The following is a 27,767-nucleotide window of genomic DNA, read 5'->3' as shown; positions in this document are numbered from 1 at the left end:
TCCCTTGAAAAAAAGGTATTAATTAAATTTTTTACAATCGCTTCAACTGAATGCCGAATTGCTCGAAAATGGAAGGATTGTCGCGAATGCAAATGGAAGTCGACAAACGAATATATCCACACGACGTACTTTTATCTCGTCCCGCCCGGCCAACGGACGTCGCGTAGAAAGCGTTCGCACCCGGTGAAAAATGGCCCCAAGGCCGATTATGTAGTAACCCATGCAAGCACGTTGGAGACTAATAAAATTTATCGCTCGCTGATGCTGAAAGAAACTTCTCCAATAATATCAGCCAGTTTCTTTCTCCCTAATTCTTGGACTCCCTTTGTTCCAATGAAAAGGTATCCGCCCCCCACCCTCCTCCTTCACCCGGCATGTTTACCAAACTTGGTGAATAGAATGAGAGATAAGAATGATTAATCCTTTCTTTTTTCGAGGGTTCTCCTATTCTGAAAGTCGAACTTTTATTTGCAGAAGTTTCTGCGGCATGAAAGAATATTTCATGTCTTTTAATTTTGTTTTTTTTATTGGAAAATTGTTATTATCGTTTGGAGATAACTTGAATGGGTCAAAGCGGTGGGAAATATGGATTTTTGGAGTTATTGAGAGTGTCTGATGAAATGGTATGGCTTCTGACATTGAGTCTATTTTGGAGTGACGAAAGAGATGATTTTCGGTTGAAATCAGATTTTGGGGAATAGCTGCAATTCAGATGCGGTGGAACAATTATTGCAGAGTTATTTTTTTTTAAGCCTAAGTTTTTTTAGACTGCGAAATCGCATTATAAACAATTAAATTGTTATAAATAAACAAAACTAACCACACGGAGAGAAATTTTTGATAAAAATTATCCCACCGTTCTATAAAAGTGTATCGTGAGTCACCGTTTACTCATGTCCATCCCGAAATTTAGTAAAAATTAAGATATGATGTTCAAATTTTATTGTACGATCAAACGAACTTACCTGTAAGTGAAGTTCGATCGTGATTATATGAAAAGCCTCGTCGAGAGATTTTATTAACTTGTAGTAGTCCGCCTGCGGCTAGATAAAGCCACACGCCTTCAGAGACCATAGAAAAACTCGGCTGTTGCACCTCGGCGATGAGGGCTCGCCATCTTATCCTTAGTTTAAAGTTAAGCAATAGTGTAGAAAAAATTGGACGGGTTTGGGGAAGCTAGTTCGGAGGGACTGAATCTCTCGACGAGGCTCTTCATATAATTACGATCGAATTTCACTTACAGGTAAGTTCGTTTGATCGTACAATTATATTCAAGCCTCGTCTTCGAGATTTTAATAACTTGTAGATGTTCAGAGATCATCCAATTTTTTCTTTGTTTTTTTTTGTTTTTTTTTTTAAATAAAACTCCAGATTCAATATGAATATGCATATTAAGGCCCCACGAGCATATATATATATATATATATATATATATATATATATATATATATATATATATATATATAGGTATATTAAAAGCGGGTAAACTTTGCGCCACTCTCACGGGATAATGGATGGACAGAATTGGATAAAACTTACGTCAAAAAATTTGTTTTTTTCGTTGGCTGCGGTTGAAATAGTTTCGGATGATCCCTGATGCAAAAATTATTGATAAAATAATTAATAAAATTTTGAGGTGAGTTTGACAGTTTGCGGCAGCCACGTTGTATGATATAAACATACAAGTGACACAATTCAGGGCAGTCGATAAATCGATCGATTGTTATTAATTGAACTTATCGACTGATGTAACATTATTTTACTTACGAGAGAGTGAGTAATTTTTTAAACTTCATGTGTGACACACTTGACTCCACGAAATTATGATTTGTCATTTTGAAATCTGTGACATATGAAAAATAGCCAAGCCATTCATGAAATCTGCAGATGAACCAGAACGAGAATTTCTCAATCCATAAAATTATCTCTTTACTCTCATCGCTTCACCCTTATACGTGGAAAAATCATAATTTCGTGGTGTCAAGTCTGCCACACATGAAGTTTAAAAAATTACTCACTCTCTCGTAAGTAAAATAATGTTACATCAATCGATAAGTTCAATCAATAACAATCGATCGATTTATCGACTGCCCTGAATTGTGTCACTTGTATGTTTATATCATACAACGTGGCTGCCGCAAACTGTCAAACTCACCTCAAAATTTTATTAATTATTTTATCAATAATTTTTGCGTCAGGGAACATCCGAAACCATTTCAACCGCAGCCAACGAAAAAAACAAATTTTTGGACGTAAGTTTTATCCAAGTCTGTCCATCCATTATACCGTGAGAGTGACGCAAAGTTTACCCGCTTTTATATACCTATATATATATGCTCGTGGGGTCTTAAAGAGTTTAAAGATGAATGTTAATGGACAAAAAAAATAGTTATTGACTAAATCATATTCAATGGAACTTTGACAAAAAAGCTTTGATCAACGGCAATTATAGAAATATACAAATCGTACTTCTAAAGTTTTCGAGACTTACTCGTTTTCTCATAGCAACTGGAGTTGCTGTATACTTAGTAATGTAAGTTGAGAATCAGTTGTATCGACTCCAAGATGACTATAGGACAATATAATCCGTTAGGCCAGTGTTTATGGAGAATGGCAGCTATAAAACTCTCTGAATGTAACGAACAGTATAGAGATGTTATATCTAAAATCTCAACATACTACAGTAGACTCTCGTTATAGTCGCACTCACGGGGCTGTAGGGGCAGCCGATTCTGAGAATGGGACTGTATTTCTCTTCCCCCACCAGGCGCTCACGGTAAGCCTAAATTCCAGGAATCGGGAGCGATAAGAAAATAAATTTTACTCCAATTATTTTTCTCTTCAATTTGCATTGAACATTTTTATTAAATATAAAAATTATTTTCATTAAACACTTTTATTAAATTAACAAAATGAATTGCGTTGAACACTTTTAGTAAATTAAGGAAATGAATAGAAATATTAATAACATCGCATTGTTCAATACACTCCAAAATTTATTCACTTCATTCAAATAAAAAGCAGGATTATGCACCACTGCAAAGACCCTCTCTTCGTGACAGTCAAGAGTGAACTGAATTTCTCTCTCGCAAATTCATTTTTCCTAAATTCTATTTCCCGAATTTCTTAGAAATGCAAAACAAAGCCCATTCCGAGAAAACACAGGGGCATTTAAATCCACACCTCGGAGGTGGTACGGAGTGGGGGAAGCGCTCCAGCTCGAAAAAATCGATATGAGGGGAAATGCGACTATAACGAATGCGACTATAACGAGAGTACTGTACAGAAAGCTACTTTGGCTGTGCAAAAATGATGCCTTTCAAAACGGAAAAGGAGAAACAGGCTGTGGATCGCCTGGGCGAGAAGATTGTACCCTGTCTGGTATCATGAAATCCAGATTTGACGCACCTTTGACACTGTTCTCAAGTTTAATGGCAGAAAACGTTTGTCGTCCCTGCGAAATACTCAAGGCCGAGAGAAAGACAGATTTTCATTAAGATGAAGAATTGACAGATTTGCCTTGAGTGGGAAAGACCTGGGTGGTAGGTCAGAATACACTCAAGATACTACATGTGAGTGCATTGTGATTTACCAGGACGTAGTTTGAAAATTTTTTGAACCTTTGGAATGTTCAATTTTTTCCCACTGTTTCTTGTTTTGGTGGAGTTTACTGTTTCATACGCTGTTCCTTATTTGAACTCTGCCATTAAAAATGTGCAGGATAATCGAACTAAATGTCGAACAGCAGTTAATTTTCTTTCATTTATAAAAATCCACAATTTTCCAAGAGTAGACTTTGTTAACGACAAAGAGAAACATTAACATCAGTCATGACACATGCACCTGGTACCAGGTGAGAGTAAAAGATCCTTCAAGGATTTGATATCGTAATTTGTTTCTGAGATGGGATAAATGAAAGCAAGGAAGCAGAGTTGAACTATCTAACAGGGGGAGACCATTATATCATCGGTTTCACGATTGGAATTTTACGAATTGTGACAAATTCACAATTGATTCCCAGGCTAAATGTAGGGGATACGTAGAGAAAATTTTGTCAACAATCGAGACTGAAAAGATGTCAATCGACACTGCAAGGAGATTTCCATGCCACACGCATTAGAGATTGCGTTGGTATTTTGACAAGAGGGACAGAAAAGGTCCATTTTTGGATTGAAAAAATCCTTCTCACCTAAGTTTTGAAAATGTACAGCTCCAGTATTCACTTTGGAAGGAATGTAAAATGTAGTCGACCGAAGCCTTCGCAACAGTGCTAAGACTCTCGAGCTGATTTGTTCAGATGAGAGAATTTTGTACCTTCCAACCCGTTAACGTAGGGAGTGCCTGCGATGTTATTAAATTTGAGCAAACACTCACAGGATCATAGGTCGTGAAAAAACACCTAAGAGCTAGGTGAATGGTCAAAACATTGAGGAATTTATATTGTTGTGACTTTCTCATACTGGCCAGATATTTTGACTTGATCTTTTAACGCAGAGGTAGATTTCCAACCTAAGAAGGCTGCGTCTGAAAGAATATTTGTTCTAGACTGATAAGCTCAATTAAGAGCTACTAAGGAAGATCTGGCTGAGGAGAACAAGAGATCATTCAAAAGTTCCATAATTAATTATCATCTTGACTTTTTTTTAATTCTTTCAAGTTTTTCAGTGTGGCGTATACTCAATGCCAATATAGACCCATACATTTTAAGAAGCTTATGAGGCGAAAACACACTCTAATGGAATAGTTTTCCAGATTGCAGATGATGAAATAGACTATTTATTGCGTAAATCGCTATAACGCATACCATCTTTCGTAAGGTGTTTCTAGGCAAAACTTGTAAGAGTCATTGATAAAATTAAGGTATTCACAATGCTTTTTGCTTTTTAATACCGCTCAGATAAGAAAGAGCCTTGACAGTTTAATTTTGTATTGGTACCACACTCAATAGCCGGAAAACCAATAAAAAAATATCATCTAGATAACTGGATGATATGAAGCTTCCGAATCAATAAGATTCATGACCAGCCTCATGGCTCTCGCGAAGCTAGAGAACTAGTCGCAATTCCAAATGGGGGGTAGGAATTGGAAAAAATACCATCCATGCCAAAACAACGGAACTTTTCATGCTCCACATGTACCGGGGCAGGAAATATATGACTTTGAAGACATTTCCATCCGTGAATGTGTTACAAAGTATTAGTTTTGAAAGGGGTTTCATGTCCTTCAATTTAAGTTATGAGTTCTCATAAATTTGTTCAACCTTTTAATGTGAAAAATTAACCATTGCTAATCATGTGGTTCACCAACAAAAAGTTACAATGAGACGAGCTGATCCTGATAGGATTCTGATAGTAATACAGAGGTTTTAACTACCTCTATGATCACATACCTGTTTATCCGCCCCTCCAGGACTGTCCTTTTCAGTTCCGAGATTTGGAATTCTGGAGGAATTACCAATTGGTAAGGGCCAGAATCGAAGAGGCTTTTATGACTCATCAGTCTCTCTAGAATAAAACTATTAGAACAGTTTAATTTCCATTGGGAAGGAAATGCTCAAGAATGGCTGCAGAGATTTTTGCCATTACTTCTTGCTCTCCTGAAGTAAGATAACTCTGGAGACGCTGACGTCGATCGAGAATCGTTGGGACGATTGAGGAAATACCTCCGGTTGGACCTATTGTTCAGCCTGAGGCATGCAAAGTTTTTGAACCATTTGTTTTAACTCTACGTATCAAAACAAGCTCCTTTGAATCTAATGAATTTAAATTCTCCTCTAAAGGTGGATGAAACCTTGACACAATTTTGAAGATTTATTTTAATTTTCTCAAGCTTCCCAAAAAATGTGAAGCCATACAAAAATTTAACTGGAGCTGTAGCCTCAAGGGCACTAAAAATTTATTATTTTTCTTGAACCACGCAACTTCTGAAAGAGGACTATTGTCTAGTTTCTTTTCCTAGAGCAGACTTCGAGGAGTCGCCCCCAATGCCACGAGGGCAGAACCTGCGTCTTTTGAGATTAATTAAAAATTCTTTATCTCTATGGATCAACGGTTCGGTGGAGATAAAAGCAATCTCTGAATTCAGATTTGGTGGATATTTCCATAAATCTGTGTAATTTGTGCCTCAACAAATTCGAGACCAGCCAGAAACTCCAACGAGCTTCCAGATCACTCTGAAAAGAGATCTCGGCATCGTGAGACTTCGATGGCCCAGGAACTCCTATATTCCTGAATCGAGTTCAGGCGAAATATTATTTTGGAGGTTTGAGGCCTTGAATGATGCCTCAGGTGCAAATGCAACAATTGCATTTGTATTTGAAGGCTTAGAGCCTTACTTTAATGCGTCAGGCGCAGATGTACCTATCATAATAGTAGTAGAAGGGTTGGAACCTTGGATCAATGCGTCAAGCGCAGATTCAACTATTGAAATAGTAGAACAAGGCTTGGAGCCTTAGGTGCGTCAGGCGCAGATCTGTTTAGCACAACAGGTCTGAGCTATTGCTCGCACTGTCCTGGATGTCAGGGATGAACGTCCATCTGACAAATTTGTAACAATCTCGTTTTTAATTTCCTTGTTCTCGATTTTGTCTCTAGGACCTGGAGAACCAGGTAAAATGAGGTTAGGCTGAGTTGTTCCACAAGGAATAAACTCGGCCTAAAAAAGCCTTTGACATCGATTGGTTCTGTCTCTAGGATCTGACCCGAACGTCTAAAAAGGCTGAGAGACATGAAACATCGCTTACCTTTATTTCCAATCGATTATTTATCCAAGAAAAAGTCGATAAGCCCATGCACGTAATATTTGCAATTTCACTATAGATTTCTAGATATTCCACACAATTTATGTTTCCTCTTCTTACAATAATCCATGACTATGGAAAGACTGTGAAAAAACGGAGAAAAATAGATTATTACAACAAAACAAACTGGAAACTCTGAAATGCGTGCGTTCCACTCGCGCACACACGAAAACAATGATAAGATGGCGAGCTCTCACCGCCGAGGTGCCGCTGAAGGTGTGTGGCTCTATCTATCCGCAGGCGGACTACTACAAGTTTTTAAAATCTCGAAGACGAGGCTCGAATATAATTCTACGTTAGAGAAATTTTATCCTGATAAAAATAGAAATTACCGTGCCGGTAGAGAAAAAATTACTGCACTGGTAGGATAAAATTTACCAACCGTTCTAGAATTTTCGTTGTTATCTAAATAAAAATTATTGGACTGGAAGGGTAAAATTTAATATGCGTCAGGATAAAATTTCTCTAACGTAGAATAAAATTTGATCTTCATATATTAATTTTTCCTAAATTTTGGGATAGAAATGAGGAAACGATGACTTACGATACACTTTTACAGAACGGTAGGATAATTTTTATAAAACATGTCTCTTCGTGTACATCTCGCAAAAACGGTTAACATATTCGTATTCAGGGATCCCAAAAACGTGAAGTTCAATGTTAAAAGTCAATGGACCTAAAAGTGTATACGGAACCTGTCACAGCGTATGGACTATTTTTGTTTGAAAATTTTGTCAATAGCTGGGATAGATTTCGTGTTATAGCAATCAAATAATTAAATTCTCAACAACAATACTTCTCAACAATAAACCCTTGAATTAGTGAAGATTGATCATATTTAGCAGGGGACTTCATTTCCGGGATAAATCCCGATAGTCGAGGAATTTTGCAGAGAAAAAATGGATTTTAATCAACACAAACAACAAAAAATTGTTGTTCCGATTTGATGAAATATTCATCATAAAGGGACAGCGATATTCTTGTTTTAATTAAATGAAAAATGAATTCGGGTATAAATTGCTGAATGAATATTGGGAATCTGATATATACAAAAGCGACTGAAGAGCTCCGATATTGACAGCAGAATGCAATATATTTTTTATCGTCACAATAGAATTTCTCATACGGTACAAATCAACAATAAATCAATTGTGCTGATTGGACTAATGAAATTCTCTAAATTTCGTTATTTTTCTCTTTCACGCGAATTTTTAATAACTATAAGAGACATTGATTTCCTGTCGTGCATAATAGTATATTGTGTCATTAGGACCGTAGACGGAGGTTTGCGATGAGTGCTGCTAACTCACACGAATCGCAAACCGACGTCACGGTCCGTATGACACATACTATTTTTTGTCATGAAGGCCCGTTGAAGGTGAGGGGGAGGGGAAGGGGAGGGGACGCAGAAGCGGGGTCCAGGGGCCGCAGGCCCCGGTGGGGGGGGGTTGGGGGGGGCGAAGCCCCCCCCACTGTAGAAAAACGAAATGACAAGTGAAGAGAAAATATTGAAGAAAAAGAGATGCAAAATCCTAAATTGAGATTCGAAAGAACGAATGCAAAAGTTGTAATTCACGGAGTCTGTCAAAAACATTCAAAAAACATCTAGATGAGAATGGAAATCTTCCTCCTCCTGAAATGGAAATTGCAACAAATTGAAAGAATAAAAAGAAGGATTAATCATTTTTCTAAATTTATTCTCATGAGAAAATCAACGTGTGAACATCTACAGTTTACAACTTTTCTTTTTCATCGTTCCTCTTCTTCTCACAACATACTCAAATTTTTCATCACATTTTAATAGAAATATATATATAATCTATTCAAAATAGATATATAACGAGAAAGTGAATATAATCTCTTTATTAAACTAATATTTTGACAATATAACCCTCAAGTTACGACTGACTCCCTAGCAACGGAATAACAACTCCTGATGTCATCGGCAATGACGGTGGCGCATCGTATTAGTGGTGAACGATCCGCCGAGTTTTCAAGCAAGTGACAGCGATAACCGCACACTTCATGTTGTATTCCTACGAAGGTTTTGTGGGTTGCCCATCTAGAAACTGTATGTTTTTATTGTCCTAGGGCTGCTAACTCGAGTTAACCATACCTGTGCTTCGTTTAACGGACCTGGTCTGTTAAACGCCATTTAGCTTCCCTCAAGACAGCTATAGTAGGCGCTACCTAACGGGCCTGAATGACGAAAATTTATTTTTTTGTCCATATTTTCTATAATTATTCAATTTTTAATTCGTAACGAACGAATGAGAATTCCCTACTACGCAGAATTGGTGCGCAACAAAACTAAACTGTGTGACTCATTTGCCAGATGATTTCAACTTCAATATTAATTTTCTTTAATTCATAGTTTGCTCGACGCACAAAATTAGGTTATAAATCGGAGAATACTTTAATATGGTTTTTGAGCTCATTCTGGCAAATTGGCCGCCTAGGTTGATGCCCGAATCGGAAAAAACGATTTTTTGCCGAAAATATTTCAGCAGAAAATTTTTTGTTCGCGCAGAAAAAAAAAATATAAAAAGCATGTAATTTTGAGCTATTGAGCGAGGCGATCCGAGCACCCTGGCTGCCCAGTTTGACGGAGCTACTGATTTGTTCGGAATCATAACAAATTTATTCATATTCAGGATTTTACCAGAAATCGATTTCACGCCTAAAAACATAGGATTTTCGAAAGTTTAAACAATTTCAATCATTTCTTCATAAACAACAATTGTTTAAGAAAATAATTATTCTGAGCGGAATTTAATTTGAATGACACTGAATATTCACGATTTTTATCAAATTTTCCTCACGCGATTTAATTGACAAATTTGATGATTGAAAATGGTTGAAACTATAGTGTGCTCTGTAACAAACTGTAAAAGATTCTTGGATATTCTTAAGATCGTAATTTATGATTTTTTAAGAGTAAAAGACACTTAGTAAGAACGTAAAAAACTATTTGTTTGTGCGTAATTTACGTTTTCTTAGCATAAAATACGCCTTTTGAAGCCTAAATTCCTATTTTCAGACAGACAAAAAGCCACATAATTTTCCAAATTTCTAAACAAATTTCCTGCCGAAAGTTATCAATATTTTTATAAATCAAAGCACATTAATCTCCAGGAGGTGATAATGAAGATCCATGTGCTTTGGGTTCGAAAAAGATTAATAACTTTGAGTAGGAAATTTGTTTAAAAATTTCGATGAAACGGTGACCTTCTGTTACCCCTTAAGCGTTAGTTACATTTAGCAAACCGTAAATTACGCTTAACAAAACGAAATTTTTGTGGTTTACTTCAATTTTTCACCAGTTTTGCTATAGACATCAGATTTATAAAATTTTTCTTTCGTGTTCACTTTTCTTTCAGCATTCGAGACATTGCCACATAAAATGTACTGTAGATTTTTTCTTTCATCTTGAAACCGTTAAATTGTTAATGACGACCGCTAAAATTTTTAAATGTTTGTGACTGGCCCAGTGGGGGACTAATTTGTTATGAGCAAACAAACGCATTTACATAACAATGCACTTATCCCAGTTTACCACATCCCTCCAGATTCATTGTGGGAAGTGGGATATTAAACTGATACTTGAATCACTAACACCCCTCCCCCTCGCCGCGTCCGTCAGAATAAAGCACCAAAAACTCTTGAAAATAGGTTACAGGTCACTGGCTTTGACCCCGCATTAATGCATAGTTCACGACCATTAACCAGTAAATAATGCACTCACCTGGCCAATATTATCGAAGCCGTGTTTCTCGGCGATTGCAGCAGCAGCCTCCGGTCCGTCGGGTACATGCACAGCAAACTCATTGCTGTAAACGGGTGATGGCCGTTGCCTAGTAGCAGCGGCTGGGCCAACATCGCTGCCCGTACCACCAACAATGCCAGAGACCAACACTAGCCCCAGCATTAACACCACTTTGGGACTCATCGTCCCGCAAAAATTCCTCACCCTCTTTATCCTCTTCCCACCCAATACACGATTGAACACAAAGGCCCCACTTCTTTCCTCTTACGCCTGACTTTTTTCTTGCCTCTGCCTAGTTTTTTTTTTTGTTCCTCTGTTCTCTTTCTTCACTTTAAAAGCCCTTTTGAATGGTCGAACAAACCCGAGGATTCTTTACTCTCTGTACTGGTGTATCTTTACCTCCTCTCTTTCGGCTCACGCGATGCGAACAGAGTTGAATCGCCCAAGCGTGACCGAACTTGACACACGGAGCGGGACAGAGTCGTCCAGCCGGAAGTCAACTTAGGAACTTATGTAACCGTTCGTAGAAATTTTTATTGATTTATCATTTTTTAAAAAATTTTCTACTTCACTCGTGGACCCTCACTCGGATGTCGTCGGAGATTCTGTCAATTCATTCGGTTGTAAGTTTCAGGGGGTGGTTTTGCACTACGGAATTTTTACGGCGGTCTATGGGTTTTACCTGAAACATAAATAGAGAAAAAATATTTCAGAAATAATATGTGAAAGATATTCCCAATCTTCGAATAAATTTTAAGGATGGTAATGTTTGAATTGTAGGTTATGGAGGAGACTTGCATTGTCAACAGCAAATCTCAATGGTTTTGGTATCTTTTGACGTTTTTGGAATGTCCATAACATCATTGGACATTTAAGTGAACTATTTCCGTCATTTTATTTTTGTTTTAAGACTCTTTGTGACAACTTAATTTACTGACTGCTTAAAATGACAGGTTGAAATTTTGTTTTTGTAATTTTGTTTTAGATTAAATACACTGCCCTGATGAAGAATTCTTAGTGAATTCGAAACGTCGGCACAGAAAGAATTGTTTTTTTGTGGTTCTTTCTTTTCTTTTCGGATAAATTCATGTAAACTGCTGTGGTGATCGTTATGGCTGGGAGAAGTTGAGAAGTATAAGGAAGAATTGAACACGCTTGAATTATTGTTAAGAATCAATAGCGAAAGATTCGTTATTGACGGGATAGACGGTTTTTTATTCCGAATGTAAGATTACATTGTAATCGTCCGATTTTGACATTCTCTAATTTTGATTGGAAACTATGTAGAATGGCCTGAAACGTAAAAAAACGAAACGCTTGGCGACCATGTATGTATGTGAGCATGTCCACCGTCATCTTCCCGCTGATCTATTTGTAGAAAATTGAGTAATTAAGTGGGTAGAGTGATTTAAAAAAATCTGAAATATTGTCAGATTATAGTTCTTAATAAGGACTAACGCTACGTAAAATTTCAGCCCGATCGATCTAATAGTTCTTGAGAAAGAGCGATTCGTTTTCAATCCTCCAGTGGTCGCGCTATGGTCTGAACGCCGCCGTCTTTGTTATTTTTACGATATCTCTAGAACTGTGATGAATTACGCTCTGCCTGCTTACGAGTTTCTCAAATGATATGTCCTGATGAGATTAAATACGGTAGGGTTGCCCTGCACTGACAAGTTTTTTCTCAATTAATTTTTTTGTCGAGCGTGGTTAGCGAGAATGAACGCAGCGTTCGCCGTGCGGCCACTCTCGTAGGGGAAATTTGACGAGCAGTGTTGCCGACCCTCGTGGTAGTCCCAAGCAGTGTTTGCGGAGTGGGGGGTCGCTGGTCGGTGATATGTTTATACACGGAGAGAAATATTCAATAAAAATTACCAGAAAAAAGACGTAAAAATTACGTTTCGAAACGTAATCTGGGAGCGAAGTAAAATTCAATAAAAAGTGTCAATCGTCACGTAAATTCTACGATCTGTTCCGTAAAAATTACTCATCCGTCTGACGCCTCACGGCTAGCCATGAGTCACCGTGAGGGGGAGATTTTAACAACACGTTCCGTAATTTTTCCGGAACTTTTCGTAAAAATTCTTAAACATCCAAGAATTTTCATGTTCTGAGACATAATAAGTCTTGAAGTTTCTGTTAGATTTTACAACTTCCAGAAAAATTACATGACTTTTTCGTATTTTTTCGTTGACAGACCCGAAAATTTACTGAACTTTTCAGATGTATTCTCTTATATTCCTATAGAAATTCACTGAAAACGATTCTCGCTTGCGGATTACGTGAAATGTTCCGTAATTTTTCTTGAATATTTCTCTCCGTGTAGTGTCGTATGGCTGTGACAACGCTGCGCTCGAGAATGTACGGACGGCGCAGCGCTTACCACGCGACTAACGACGTTCAGCGAAGACGTGCGACTACAGGAGGGTTAAGTCGTTTTTCGCAAACATCTTCAAAACTAGTGGAACCATTTCAACTTTCTTTCATCACTTGTGCGTAAAGTGTAATTTTACGCACGCTCCGCGTGCGCCAAATTCACGTTCCACACATTGTGATGAACAATACAATTCGTCACTCGTGGGAAAAGTGTTCTTTGACACTTGGGCGGGTAGCACACGCCTTCGGCGAGCGCTGCACACTTCCCACGCATCAAAATAGTATATTATGATACTAGTGCGTAAAGTTTGACTTTTTCACACGCACGTATAACACATCCTATTTTTTGTGGTATCTGCTGAGTTCACTTTTTGGAACGGTAGTGGGGGTAATGTGGTTGTTTTTGTGCACGAGTGCGTAAAATTCACTTTACGCACTCATTTCAAATTTCATTGATTGAAATAGATTCATCTTTTTCTTTCATCAATTTTTCATTATATCAAAAACGAGTAATGTTAGGAGGAAATGGCAGAATACTTTTTTCCTGTAATTTTCTCCCAGAATAACTCAAATCCAGGATAAATGACTACAAAAACAAGACAACCAGCAACTTCCTGGCCTTGGATTCCAACTGGGCTCCACTGAGACAACTTGAAATCTTCAATCTCCTCAAGTTTTCAAATCAAAAGGAAAAACTCGTCATTGAAAAAATACAAAAACAATTTCATTTCTCCCTAGACATTCTCACAATGTTCATTGTCTCCCAAAACGGTGCCCAACAATTCCTCCAATTTTTCGAGACACATTCCAGGCGTTTCGTTTCGCTGGCAAGTTTTTGACAAAGGAGAATGGGAAGTGAAAGAAAAATAAAGAAAGACGGTGATAAAAAAAAATATTGGGGTGGGGAAAGAGTCTCGGGGATATCCTATCGCGTGTCCGACAGCAATTCCAATCAAACTTTAAATCGAGCATTATTCATACCTCCCGCCGCGTGTTCTTTTCCAACTCCTTTTCCCTCTTTTCCATGCGGTCCTTACATTTCACTCCCGGGCAATATTCTCTCTCGGTGTGCTGACCTAATATAAAATTCCCCGAGTCAAATCCGCGTGTCTTGGGTCGATCGGAGAGAGAGTTGAGGGGATGAGAATCAAAAGAGGAATAGGGAATATTCGGGAAAAAGATCGATCCTAGAAAAATACAGCGTGGAAAAGCCGAGAGTTTGAATAAAAGTCAAGAGCCAAGTTTCGACCTCTGGCGCGAGCGGGGGATGAGACTGAAGATGGGGTGTGAGAGGGAATGTGCATGAAGCGAATGGAGAAACTTGAAATCGCCCGCGAGAAACCGATCGACCGAACATCACCGCGAATTCACCGCTATTTCACTCCCTTATTTTTTTTTAACTTTCTCTTTGCGTTTTTTTTATGATCATTTTTTTGTAGAGTTCTCTAGTGAGATTTATCGTGAGTTTTTCATCTCGTGAATTTTCATGGGTACTGTGCGTGTCTACTCAATTGAATTTCCATTGATTTCGTCAGTTCTGGGGTGATTGTGCTCAAGTGATTCGAGGGGGAAGAATGGGGAATGGAGATTTAAATTTGGGAATTGGGGTTGGGGCTTTGGGGTGAGGGAGGGTCGAGGTGTTTATTATTCTGGGTGTGGAGGTTCTTGAAGAGTCGTTGGGAATGTTCGAGCATTTGAAGACATGACAGGGGCTTTTCTGGGGGAGTTTAATTCGGTGCTTTGATTATCGGGTTTTATCTTGGGAAGTGTCGAGGGGATTCTTTTTTTGTAGCTGTGATTCTAAACAAAAATTGTCTCTTGGGATTAAAAATAGGATAATAATTTTCATATCGTATAAAAGAAGTAAAAAAGCGAGTAAACTGAAAAAAAATCATTTATAATATATATATATATAATAAAATTATGTATATATATATATATTATAATATATTATTATTATTAGTATTATTAGTATTGTTAGTATTGTTATTATTACTATATATAATATATAAATATACAGGGTGTCCCATCTGAAAAGATGCGGCTAAATATCTCTCAAGGGGGGCGGGTAACAAGAAAATGTTTGATACAAAAATTGTAGGGTTTCGAGGGGAACATCCGATGTAGTCATTATTTTGAGCTTTCAAGCTCACGCTTGCAATCTGCAAGCACAAAGTGCTTTTTTTTTCAAATGGCAACCGCATTTTTTACCCCAATGAAACTTGTTCATCTTGATGAGTTGTTTTCAGAAACCTCGTCATTCATTTAATTTCATCTCATTTTACTCGAAAAATGCCATAAAAAGAGTTTTGTGGCCAAATTGAAGATTCAGACTTTTTTAGCGTGACCCAGGATGCACCACGTGCACTCTCACACTGATGTGAGGATTCATGTGAATCATAGCTAATATTGCAACAGCTCGGGGATCAACAGGATTAATACCTTGTTGTACTTGTTGTTGTCGTCCTCGAAGGATTCTCCCTCTTCTATAACTCCTGTTGATCCTCCGGATAACTAAATCTGTAGGATAATATAGTCGATTGCGGTATCGTTCTCGATATGTTCGAGCAGCGGCTCGATACACTCCCCTACACTCTCCCAAAACAAGTAAAATATCGAGAATTTTACTGGCTGAATACATCGTGATGTGGTCAATGAAATAACAAGTGATACTAACTTGATTCGGGTTGAATTGGCACCGATTAGAATAAAAGAATCCTCGAAGGAGTAGGGAAAGGTTTTGTTTATTGTTTACATTTGATAATTCCGGTGTGTAAATAGATCAATGGAACAATTACACCAAGATGCGCCAAGGATGTTTGAATCTTGAATTTGACCACAGAACTCGTTTTTGTGACATTTTTCGAGTAAAATGAGATGAAATTAAATGAATGACGAGGTTTCTGAAAACAACTCATCAAGATGAACATGTTTCATTGGAGTAAAAAATGCGGTTGCCATTTGAAAAAAAGCACTTTGTGCTTGCAGCTTGCAAGCGTGAGCTTGAAAGCTCAAAATAATGACAACATCGGATGTCCCCCTCGAAACCCTACAATTTTTCTATCAAACATTTTTTTGTTACCCGCCCCCCTTGAGAGATATTTAGCCGCATCTTTTCAGATGGGACACCCTGTATAAATATTATAATAAAATTCATTTTTGAAACACGTGCTTGGAAAAGTCCCTTTTCGTTTACAGATTTTTGTGCGAAAAGTGGCACTTTTCATCACTTTTAAAGTTGTAAACAAAATAGTATATTTCGATACAAGTGCGACGGGGTGGTAACAAGTGTGAAGTTCAATCACACGAGTTAAAACACCCCGTCGCACGAGTATCCGAACTATATTTTTTGTTAGTGATGTTACGTTCAGCGAGTGCCGAACTGTGCCATTTTTCATTTACTAGTAAACGAAGTCTTTTCGTTTACAAGTTTCGACTTTTCGTTTACTAGTAAACGAAAAAACACTTTTCGACACAGGCTGAACGTAGCAACAGTGACAAAATAGTATATAATACGATATTTTTCATCACAATGTGTGGAAAAGGGACGTTTTTGGCACGCGAAGCGATAAAAATGATACCGTCAAATTACCATCCCCACTATCCAGCGCCGTGGACGCGCAAGCGCATCGGGACCTCTGTTAGTTCCTCGACCAACAAAGGGAGGCGCTGGAGGATTATTCGAAACCCCTGGCTTTCAACATGCTGGGCCCATAATGATAGTCTATCCAGTTAGTATACAGATCAGTGGTTTGGGGGGACGGCTTGAGCCGTGCCCCCTCCGCTTGTCTCGTCTGTCGCTCGGCTGCGCGTGACTCTCCCAAAAACATTACCCCACTCGTATTAACATTCCCCCTTTTTCACACTTGTAACGCAATATACTATTATATTTTTTGAATTTTTCAGATTCCTATTAATTCTTATGGAATAACACATTCGAAATTTACAGTTTCATTGATTTTCTCATCGATCTGTGAATTGCCAATGACGAAATTCGTGAAAATTTCCATGGAACAGTCACTTTGTAAAGATTTCCAAAAAGTTCATCGGAAATTTCCACGATTGAATCATTCAACGGAAGTTGAACAGAACGAAAAAACTCTCAAATTCCATTCATAATTCAATTCCCCGAATTTTACGTGATTAGCTCCGAGCTATTCAATTTAATATTCGGCAAACTGATCGTTGGATATCAATCACTGAACAGCCAGCGCCTAGAAAACTCATTCGATCAGTGTGTAATACCCGCGCCCGACTAAAATTGTTCGCATTCAAAATATTCAATCCGCTTAATTCAACGTTTGCGATATAAAATTCATTTTTTACGATTTAAAATAGCAATTTTTAACGGACAAAACTGTATAAAATGTACGAATGACATAGCACATTATGTCATCTTGCGATAAAAGTATTATCTGATAAATGTGACTTTATAATCCGAGTCGAAGGCAAGGATTATAATCAAATTCGTCAGATTATTTTTTCCAATCGGATTTTGACCAATCAAAGCGCAATATTTGAAGCTACCCGACAGTTTTATTTCGAATATTTCCTCCTAGCTTTTGAATATTTCGCAGTAGTTTTTCATTTTTTTACCTGAATATTTCGCAGTAGTTCTTCATTTTTTCGGCTCATTTCCGATAGAATCTTATATGTGACAGTCTATGAAAATCGGGTTATTCTATTAACATAATTTGTTCAAATCTTCCCCAATTCACATCCTGATGTTGTCCACTGCACTCTGCTTGGCCAAAATCCGATTTAAAACTTAATTTATTTAAATTTATACTTAAATTGTATTTTTTTTGTGCGATTTGAAACTTAATTTATACATAATCGAAACAGGCGATAGCGTATCGGCCGAGGAAAAGCTTTGACTCTGACAAAGTTCAATTGTTCCTCTTGAATGAGTGAATTTGTACAAAAGAATGGAAAATGAATTGAAACTGTTCACTGAGAGAAAAATCGTCATAATATATCACAAAGCTAATTTCTTGCGCCAAATATCTCATCTCTTGAGGATAAATTTCTCGGGATAAGAATTCCGGATAATGTGTCAGAAAATGTCAGATTTCGGTGAAGTGTTCATGACCTGAACATGAACATTTCATGATAAAGTGAGAATTTCTTGCCTATTACTATTCCTTGCCTATTCTTAACTATTACTACAAATTTCGATAAACGAATAAACTCAAAAATGCATTTTCTCCTGTATTTTTCATAAATAAAGATCGAAAATTTCAGATCATATTCAAAGACCTGTTTCGAAAATAAATATGTTGGAGATTATTATTAAGTTGATTTTTCGATTCAAAAAAATTCGATTCTCCACCTTTAAGTGGCAGGAGACAATTATGACCTACAAAATCAGGTACCTGAGAATAGTATTTTCAAATTTTTTTCTCGAAAAACGAAAGTTTTTTTTCCGGGCTGAACCCCCCCTTAAATGATTGCCCTGCCCTTAAATGATTGTTTTTTTTCTAATTTTCAAGGTATTTTTCCAAACTTCACAATGAATTTTGGTCTATCCAAATCGTACCTTTTGGTCAGGTGATATTGATTATTCAACACAGACCATTCTACTTCACCTTTCCCTAATCATTTAACTGTGTCCGTCATCCATTCCTGATAAATTTGATTAATAGACCTCCATTCAATTATCACCAATGAAAGTTATAAATAGACCTTCGTCACGACAACTGATAACTAAAGAAGAGCAACCAACAGATGATAAAATTGAAATGAGAGAAGAAATTTCTTGGACCGTCTAAAATAACAAAAATCCAAGCCGTCTAAAAAAACCGTTTTTTTTATAATCCCAGAAAACCGAAAAAAACATTTCATTACGAGCGAGTAGTTTGTAGGCGCAGAAATTGAACCATTGAGAAAGACCGTTACATCAAGCGAAATCAATGGGGGGTGAAAGTCGATACGGAAAGCCTGGCGATTGAATCAACCAGTTCAATATGACCCACACTGCAAATGAAAAAAAAAAGAGTAAACCTTGCACGTACATGAATGTATGGACTAGAAGCGGTAGGCTGCAAAGTCCGAGTACCCTGCCAATACCAACACGATTCGCTCTCGATTCTTCACTCCTCGGGTCATCCCACTCTCATTCGCTTCTCAACACGATAAGTTTATATACGCTTGTACCTTGATGATTTATTGAATGAAATGGATCGAGATTTTTTTGTTACTTTGGGATAGTACCTTCCGAATAAATGTCCATCAAAAGTTGAACTTTATGAAAATTTTTTGTTTATTCTACGGCTCTACCGAAATTTTAAGGAATTTCGGTAGAGAAAATCAATGGAAAATTTAAATTTCAGTTCAATGTGGATGGCGTCCGACATTAAAGCTATCCTTTTCTTCACAGCCAAACGAGCGGTAAATTATCATATACTTAACAAATGAAAATCTTCTATCCAACAAAAACAGTATCGAAAAATTAAAAAATCAATTTCGCGATTCCCAAGATCGAACGAATAGAAATGTAAGGTCCCGGTCTCAGTGCTGCCATCGTTCAGTTTCTCATGCCTACATCTTCATTACTTCATGAACATTGGTAGACGTCAAGAAAATTCAGATACAGTAACTCGACATAGTCACAGCGCCGTAAAGTTGGGCGGCCAGGGTACTCGGATCGGACCCGCAACCAGGCCAAAATTACCTGCTTTTTACGTGCTTTTTTTCTGCACAAAAAAAAATTTTCTGCTACAATAGTTTTTCCGGAAAATCGATTTTCATGATTGCAGCATCAAGTCAGGCGCCCAAATTACCTAGATCAGATCGATGACTGCACTACAGTCAAAAGCTTTTTAAGAACTAATTTTCTGCAAAGAAAAAAAGGGGAAAAAATGCTTGTTCCGGGAAAATCAAAATTTTCTGGTGGAGCCTGGAAGCGACTGTCGTCGGATCGGTCCCGCGACCAGGCCAAAATTACCCGCTCTTTACGTGCTTTTTTCTGCACAAAAAAAAAAATTTCTGCCACGATAGTTTTTCCGGAAAATCGATTTTCAGGATTGGAGCATCAAGTCAGGCGACCACATTACATAGATCGTAGCAGAAATTTTTTTTTTTGTGCAGAAAAAAAGCACGTAAAAAGTAGGTAAATTTGGCTTGGTTGCGGGTCCGATCCGAGGACAGTCGCTTCCAGGCTCCACCAGAAAATTTTGATTTTCCCGGAAAAATCATTTTTTCCCCTTTTTTTCTTCGCAGAAAATTAGCTCTTAAAAAGCTTTTGACTTTAGTGCAGTCATCGATCTGATCTAGGTAATGTGGCCGCCTGACTTGATGCTCCAATCATGAAAATCGATTTTCCGGAAAAACTATTGTAGCAGAAAATTGTTTTTTTGTGCAGAAAAAAAGCACGTAAAAAGCAGGTAATTTTGGCCTGATTGCGGGTCCGACCGAGGACAGTCGCTTCCAGGCTCCACCAGAAAATTTTGATTTTCCCGGAAAAATTATTTTTTCCCCTTTTTTTCTTCACAGAAAATTAGCACTTAAAAAGTTCTTGACTTTAGTGCAGTCATCGATCTGATCTAGGTAATGTGGCCGTCTGACTTGATGCTCCAATCATGAAAATCGATTTTCCGGAAAAACTATTGTAGCAGAAAATTGTTTTTTTGTGCAGAAAAAAAGCACGTAAAAAGCAGGTAATTTTGGCCTGGTTGCGGGTCCGACCGAGGACAGTCGCTTCCAGGCTCCACCAGAAAATTTTGATTTTCCCGGAAAAATTATTTTTTCCCCTTTTTTTCTTCGCAGAAAATTAGCACTTAAAAAGCTCTTGACTTTAGTGCAGTCATCGATCTGATCTAGGTAATGTGGCCGCCTGACTTGATGCTCCAATCATGAAAATCGATTTTCCGGAAAAACTATTGTAGCAGAAAATTGTTTTTTTGTGCAGAAAAAAAGCACGTAAAAAGCAGGTAATTTTGGCCTGGTTGCGGGTCCGACCGAGGACAGTCGCTTCCAGGCTCCACCAGAAAATTTTGATTTTCCCGGAAAAATTATTTTTTCCCCTTTTTTTCTTCGCAGAAAATTAGCACTTAAAAAGCTCTTGACTTTAGTGCAGTCATCGATCTGATCTAGGTAATGTGGCCGCCTGACTTGATGCTCCAATCATGAAAATCGATTTTCCGGAAAAACTATTGTAGCAGAAAATTGTTTTTTTGTGCAGAAAAAAAGCACGTAAAAAGCAGGTAATTTTGGCCTGGTTGCGGGTCCGACCGAGGACAGTCGCTTCCAGGCTCCACCAGAAAATTTTGATTTTCCCGGAAAAATTATTTTTTCCCCTTTTTTTCTTCGCAGAAAATTAGCACTTAAAAAGCTCTTGACTTTAGTGCAGTCATCGATCTGATCTAGGTAATGTGGCCGCCTGACTTGATGCTCCAATCATGAAAATCGATTTTCCGGAAAAACTATTGTAGCAGAAAATTGTTTTTTTGTGCAGAAAAAAAGCACGTAAAAAGCAGGTAATTTTGGCCTGGTTGCGGGTCTGATCCAAGGACAGTCGCTTCCAGGCTCCACCAGAAAATTTTGATTTTCCCGGAAAAATTATTTTTTCCCCTTTTTCTCTTCGCAGAAAATTAGCACTTAAAAAGCTCTTGACTTTAGTGCAGTCATCGATCTGATCTAGGTAATGTGGCCGCCTGACTTGATGCTCCAATCATGAAAATCGATTTTCCGGAAAAACTATTGTAGCAGAAAATTTTTTTTTTGTGCAGAAAAAAAGCACGTAAAAAGAAGGTAATTTTGGCTTGATTGCGGGTCCGATCCGAAGACCCTGGCCGCCCAACTTTACGGTGCTCCCAATTTATTAGCTGTTAATTTTTCATATTGGAATAAATGAGTCGCTCATGTGCTAATTGCCGTTCTCACTGAATAAAATTTCAATCATAATTGCAATTCAATTTCTTCTCGAACGTAACCAAGAGAGTAAATTTCTGGAATTCAATATTTGCTGATGCTCTGGTAAAAGTGCGTGCCAACTGTTGTAAATTTTTATAATTAATTCAATCGGTAGTTCAATTAATCTGTTGTGCATGTCATCAATATAATTCCGCGCTTGAAATATCATCATCTGATGTTTTCAGCACCAAATTAAAAATCAAAATTAAAAATAATAGTTTGACTTCTGCTCTATCCTTTTTTGGGAATCTGAAATTCACGCGAATGATCCAGACAATATTACATAATTTTTATCATCATTTTTATTCTTTGCTGTTATGGAATATTGAGTCAGAGCTTTTTTTAATCATATCAGAAATTTTGAATTTAAATATTATTATTATTTGTTCAAAGTGAAACAATCGATTATCATTTTCACTGTGTTGTATTCAGATTCTTCTATATTTAACATAAAAAATGTCAGTCTCTCATAATTCTACCTACGGATTGTAATTAATTTGAAAGAAAACCCCAATATCAATGGTAAACGCAATATCAAGGAAGTTGAATCATTCTATTTTTCTCTGGCCTAAATGATTTGGATGATTATAATTTGTTGATCAATCGAAAATACTCAGTAATTTGGTACAAAATATTCATCTTTTAAATGAGAATTTAAGTAACTTGAAAAGTTCTCCTCTTCATGCTGTTCAAAAGTGCTGAATTTCATTAAATTTTCAGTGAAATTTGAAATTTCACGATTTTTCCCACTCAAACTGAATTAAATGTCTCTCGCCTGAAAATTACTACTGTACATGCAATTTTAATTTTTTCTCCAACACTATAATTGCTATTTACGCATAATTATCAGGGAACATTTTTAAAATCTTGAAAAAAAATGGAAAGTGGACTTTCCGGAGCAGACTAATAAAATGGTCGGAAAATTGCGATTTTCGAAGACCAAGAACATTTTTTATTCAAATAACTCAATAATAATCAATTTTTCACTCTAAAGATTATTTTTTCTGAATTGTAACAAATTTTTACCATTTCAGAATTTCACCGAAATTCAATTTCATGCCTAAAAAATATGTTTCTGAAAATTTGAACTATTCCCATCATTTATTCCGAAAAATGTTGAAAAAGTAATTATTTTTTTCCAACGAGTATCTCTATATTATAAAAATCCAAATTGACTTCTGGTGATAAAAATTTGGTACTTGAAATTAAAACTCCAGAATTAAGGGTCACAAGGGTTAGAATAAGGATCATCGAGGTCATATGGGGATCATACTTAATTTATTTAAAAAATAATCTTCTTCTTCTTCTTCTCTTTGGAATAGTTGGGCTTTTCTTTAATCAAAAATTATCAATAAGTTGTAGAAGAGAGTTCTTGTCCATTCAAATAAAATTGATTATAGAGTTTTAATATCATTCTAGGATTTAAAAAATTATTACTTTTCATTCAGTCATAATTTGGTTTTTCTTCAATGGAGGTGGACACACCTCCCAACGCCCCCACGGGGGGGCTTTGCCCCCTTGGACCCCCATCTTGCGCCCCCCCGCTAAATTAAATGCTAAATTAAATTATCTGAAGAACTTATTAAAATTAATGTCAGGTGGATCGGATCTGAATCTGATCATTTTCTCTTCAATTGACCTCATTCAAATGCCGATCAAAGATATCAAATTCGAATTTGATCAAATTGGGGTCAGGCAGCCGACCCCAGGGTGAGATCGTGCCTACCTGATCAGAACTTGATCTGAGTCATCCTGCAGTTTTTCAGATACGATCTACTGGATCAAAACTTGGTCAGATTTTCATCAGGCATCATCTGATCATGTCTACCTGATCAGAACTTCATTTGAACCCGCCTGTAGTTTTTCGGATTCGATGTGCTGGATCAGAACTTGGTGAGGTTCTCATCAGGCATTATCTGATCATGTCTACCTGATCAGAACTTGTTCCAAATCCGCCTGTAGTTTTTCGGATCTGATCTGCTGAATCAGAACTTGGTCAGGTTCTCATCAGGCATCATCTGATCATGTCTACCTGATCAGAACTTGTTCCAAATCCGCCTGTAGTTTTTCGGATCCGATCTGCTGGATCAGAACTTGGTCAGTTTCTCATCAGGAATCATCGGATCAGTCGAACCTTACAAAAACCTGATCAAGTTCTGATCATGCTTCAGGTGGACCTGAAGCAATTTCCACTCGGGGATTTGTCGTGGTCACTTTTGAACTTTGATTAGTTTAACTGCATTTTGATTTGCAAAAATTACGCTTGTGAAGTTACTATAATGTTATGTGCCGCATACAAAAAAAAATCGTACCGTTCACCAAAATGCCTCAACTATTTTCTTATTGTAAATCGAACTTCAGATTTTTCTCTCAGTGTGCGAGTTAATATTCATTCCTTAATATTCCGAAAAAATGAGAATAATGACAATGGAACAATTATTTTTCAGCAGTTGAGGAAAAAAATGCAAATATCATAGGGGACATTTTTCTATACGGAGAGAAATAATTTTTGCAACAATAAGAAGTCCTTATGTATCCACCAGAGTTCCATGCACTACTATTTCCCAACAAAAATAAACTCATTCTCTCCATCCCAACTTTTAAACAATCCCCTTAATGCTCAACATGTTGAAACAAAACAGAAGTCCAACCTGCGCCGAAAATTTCATCAATCCCCTTCAAAAAGGGTATAATCCAACAGCAACGGTATTGTTCATTCAAAAATATCAATTTCACACGCCACATTGAATTCCCCGCCTCCACAAATCCCGTGAAATCACAAAATACCGAGTAGAGGGCCAAAACAACAGAGAAATAATACGTCGAATGAGTGGCTGCACGGTTGAGCTTTCGTGACGCCGAGACAGTTGCTTCATTCACTTTTTGTATTTTCTCGTCTCCCTTCCAATGTTTTTATTCTCCTTGGTCCCGTTGTTTCCTCGAGTGGATTTAGCCTTCAACAAACAAAATTGCACTCGACCAGTCACAATTGCATTCCATCTTTGATAATTGCACTTGAAAGAGTCACGTCGTCTCGTTAAACAGCAATTTTATCGATTTTCCGGAAATTATTTTCCCGACGCTTCCTAGTATTTGATTTATTCCTCGTTTCAATTTCAATTTCTTCATCACCACTTGACGGTGAAAAACAGTCTGACGTAACATCAATTATCCGCCAATAAAGACATGATAATTAGGAGAAGTAAAAAAATAGTGACGGAAACTGTTTAATTAAAGAATCCAGGGGAAATTGAAAGAGTATTTTTTCACAATAATTCCTTTCATTCTCTCATATGTATTTTTTATTTCCCGTGCCCCAGAAATGCCATTTCACTTCAACTAGACTTGGCGTGAAACGAGCGTACCAGAGTTTTTGAAATACTCGAGTTGAAGTGAAATAAAATAATTAAATGAAATAAGAAAATTGAAGGAAGATGAAATAAAACGCAAGAACAAAAAAACAGTGCACCAGTGACTATTAGATGAACGTCAATTCTGGATGTGGGATTGAGGAAAAACCTTGACGTTTTATCCGGTGGGTTGAAGCTTTATTGTTCCCCCTGGATGACGCACACCAAGTTAAATGGCTGACAGACTGTCGATGACGGCTAATGAATACTGCACTATTTCCTTGACTTTTAATGGATACTGCACAACGGACAGAAAATCTATTCCAATCAATTAATCGCTGAATAAAAAATGCCATGATGTCTTCAATATCTCGGGCACTGTTTGAGTTAGGAAGATAAATCTATAACAATTTGCAAGGTGAAGAAATTTTCCACAAAAAAACACTTGTCATAAATCCCTTTTATTAACCCAATGAGATGCTGAATATTTGAAAATGATTTTTTAAAATTATTTTGACGGGTGAACATTTCCGGCGATGTTTTGCAAACTAGAGTGAACAGTCTAATTATGAAACACTCAAGGCTCTTCGAAGGCTCAGACAATGGTTTAAAAATGAACTATTGTTTGAAAAAATATAAATATATTTTAAAAATACTGGTCGATTCCAAATTCAATAGGTGCCAGAAAAAAAGAAACAATTCCTATTCAATTAACACTCTTATTCTCATTTCGACCAATTTCACTGGTTGTAGGTTTCCGAATAGATCCCCATGTATGTTGTCAAAAAATGAAGGCATAAGGATTACCATTTTGTGAAAATATTAAGGCCAATCCCACTCATAATTCATGACAAAAAATAATTTTTTTTTGCTCAAGAATTTTGGGTGAATTGTTCCATCTCAAGAACTATTAAATATATTGACCTAAAATTTGATATATCGATATTCCTTGGCAATTCTAACTAGAAGCCAAAGTTTCAAAAGGTTTCCCTGATTTTACCCATGTCATAGTACGCAAAAGTGTATTCTGACCAAAAAAAATAGAACAACGACGATATCTCGAAAAATTTCAATGGGATGGTACCCATATTTTGTTGGATCTAGATAGATGATATCAAAACGCACATTTTGAGAAAATAAATTGAAATCGCACCAATAGTTTTTGAGATATTGAGCATTGAGTGTACTTTCACGTACAAAGTTGAATATCTCCGAAACTACTCGTCCGATTTCGTTCGTCCAGAATCCCAAACTTTGTTACCGAAAGACCTCAAATCATACCAAGTTTCAAGTTTCTATCTCGATTATTTTTCAAGTTATCGTGCGAACAAGCGAAAAAATGAAACAAGCAGAGGTAGAAGCCTATTCTACCGAAGCTTTTTTACTGTCGCTTTTTGTGATACTACTTTCTCTCGTTTTTAATTTCTACCAATTCCATTGGTAGTATGCTTCCGAATGGATCCGTAGTTATTCCATTCCAAAATCCAATTCCACTTCTGTGATGGATCGAACCCAGAGTTGACTCAAATTTGGAAATTTGGAATGCCACAATTTGGAATGACTCAATTACCAGACACCAGCCTGATATGAATGATGAATTTGACAGCGTTAATAGAAGTCTAAACCATTTCACAGTCGAAAATAGAAATCTGATCTCTAAAAAACAGAAACAAGATATGATTCAACTAACGTGCCTGTTGTGTTTAGTAGTATCAGCTATCATATTCTACTACCAGTACAAATATTTAGCACCACAGTTACCGTACTTCACGTGGAATAGTTGAAGCCTTATCTTTTACTCTAATTTTATACTTGGCGAAATTTTATTTTCCTCTCATTGCACCGCTCGTTTCTCCCTTCCTGCATTAATTTTCGCATTCCTTCAAATTTTTTACGTAAAAATTAATTATCAAGTATCGGCGGTTGGAGGGGATGCAGTTATTTGCATAACACGAGGCTGTTAATTGCACTGCTCTCTTTCTTTCTTAACACTGTAAAAAGAACATGATATTGTCATTGGATTGAAGTTCACCAAAACATAAAACAACTGATAAACCGACCCTATAACAAAATGGATAACCTCGACATGCATATTTNCATTTAAATTTCACTTACCTCCGACTAACGCATTACGGTCAAGTTGAGGACTTTTGTGGGAAATGAAGTAGTGAATGGTTTTTGAAAAATATTCCACTTCTCCTAGTTTGGAATGACTCAATTTTCAATGCCTCCGAGTTATTTATTAACCATTCTATGGTAAACATTAATAATCTAATCACTTATACTTTTGTTATCGCGGCGGATTAGTAGTCGTTGACTCGACAACACATTACATTTTCAATTAGGACCGTATAAGTTAACTCAGCATGGACCTGATGTAGTTCCCCGGATCAAGTCGGGGCTAGGATCTCCGTATAAGATCCCACACGGGTGCCCGGTTCAGGGCCTGTCTTGACCACGCGTTACATTCATGATCAGGACCATATAATTCAATAACCAGACACCAACCTGATATGAATGATGAATTTGACAGCGTTAATAGAAGTCTAAACCACTTCACAGT

At 37.1% G+C, this 27,767-nt stretch overlaps 1 protein-coding gene across 1 annotated transcript in view; it reads right to left on the bottom strand.

Moving 5' to 3' along the window:
• LOC107036230 (furin) overlaps positions 1 to 27,767 on the bottom strand; it is a 298,513-nt gene that overhangs the window by 265,623 nt on the left and 5,123 nt on the right. The window contains exon 2 of the mRNA XM_015254027.1: positions 10,545 to 11,247. Within this exon, the coding sequence (XP_015109513.1) occupies positions 10,545 to 10,748 (204 nt within the window). The 5' untranslated portion in view covers positions 10,749 to 11,247. The remainder of the gene's footprint in view (positions 1 to 10,544; positions 11,248 to 27,767) is intronic.

The sequence above is a fragment of the Diachasma alloeum genome, unplaced genomic scaffold, assembly GCF_001412515.2.
Source record: "Diachasma alloeum isolate Michigan unplaced genomic scaffold, Dall2.0 Dall_scaffold_00207, whole genome shotgun sequence".
Classification (NCBI taxonomy): domain Eukaryota; kingdom Metazoa; phylum Arthropoda; class Insecta; order Hymenoptera; family Braconidae; genus Diachasma; species Diachasma alloeum.
This window is presented reverse-complemented; position numbering and strand designations above follow the sequence as displayed.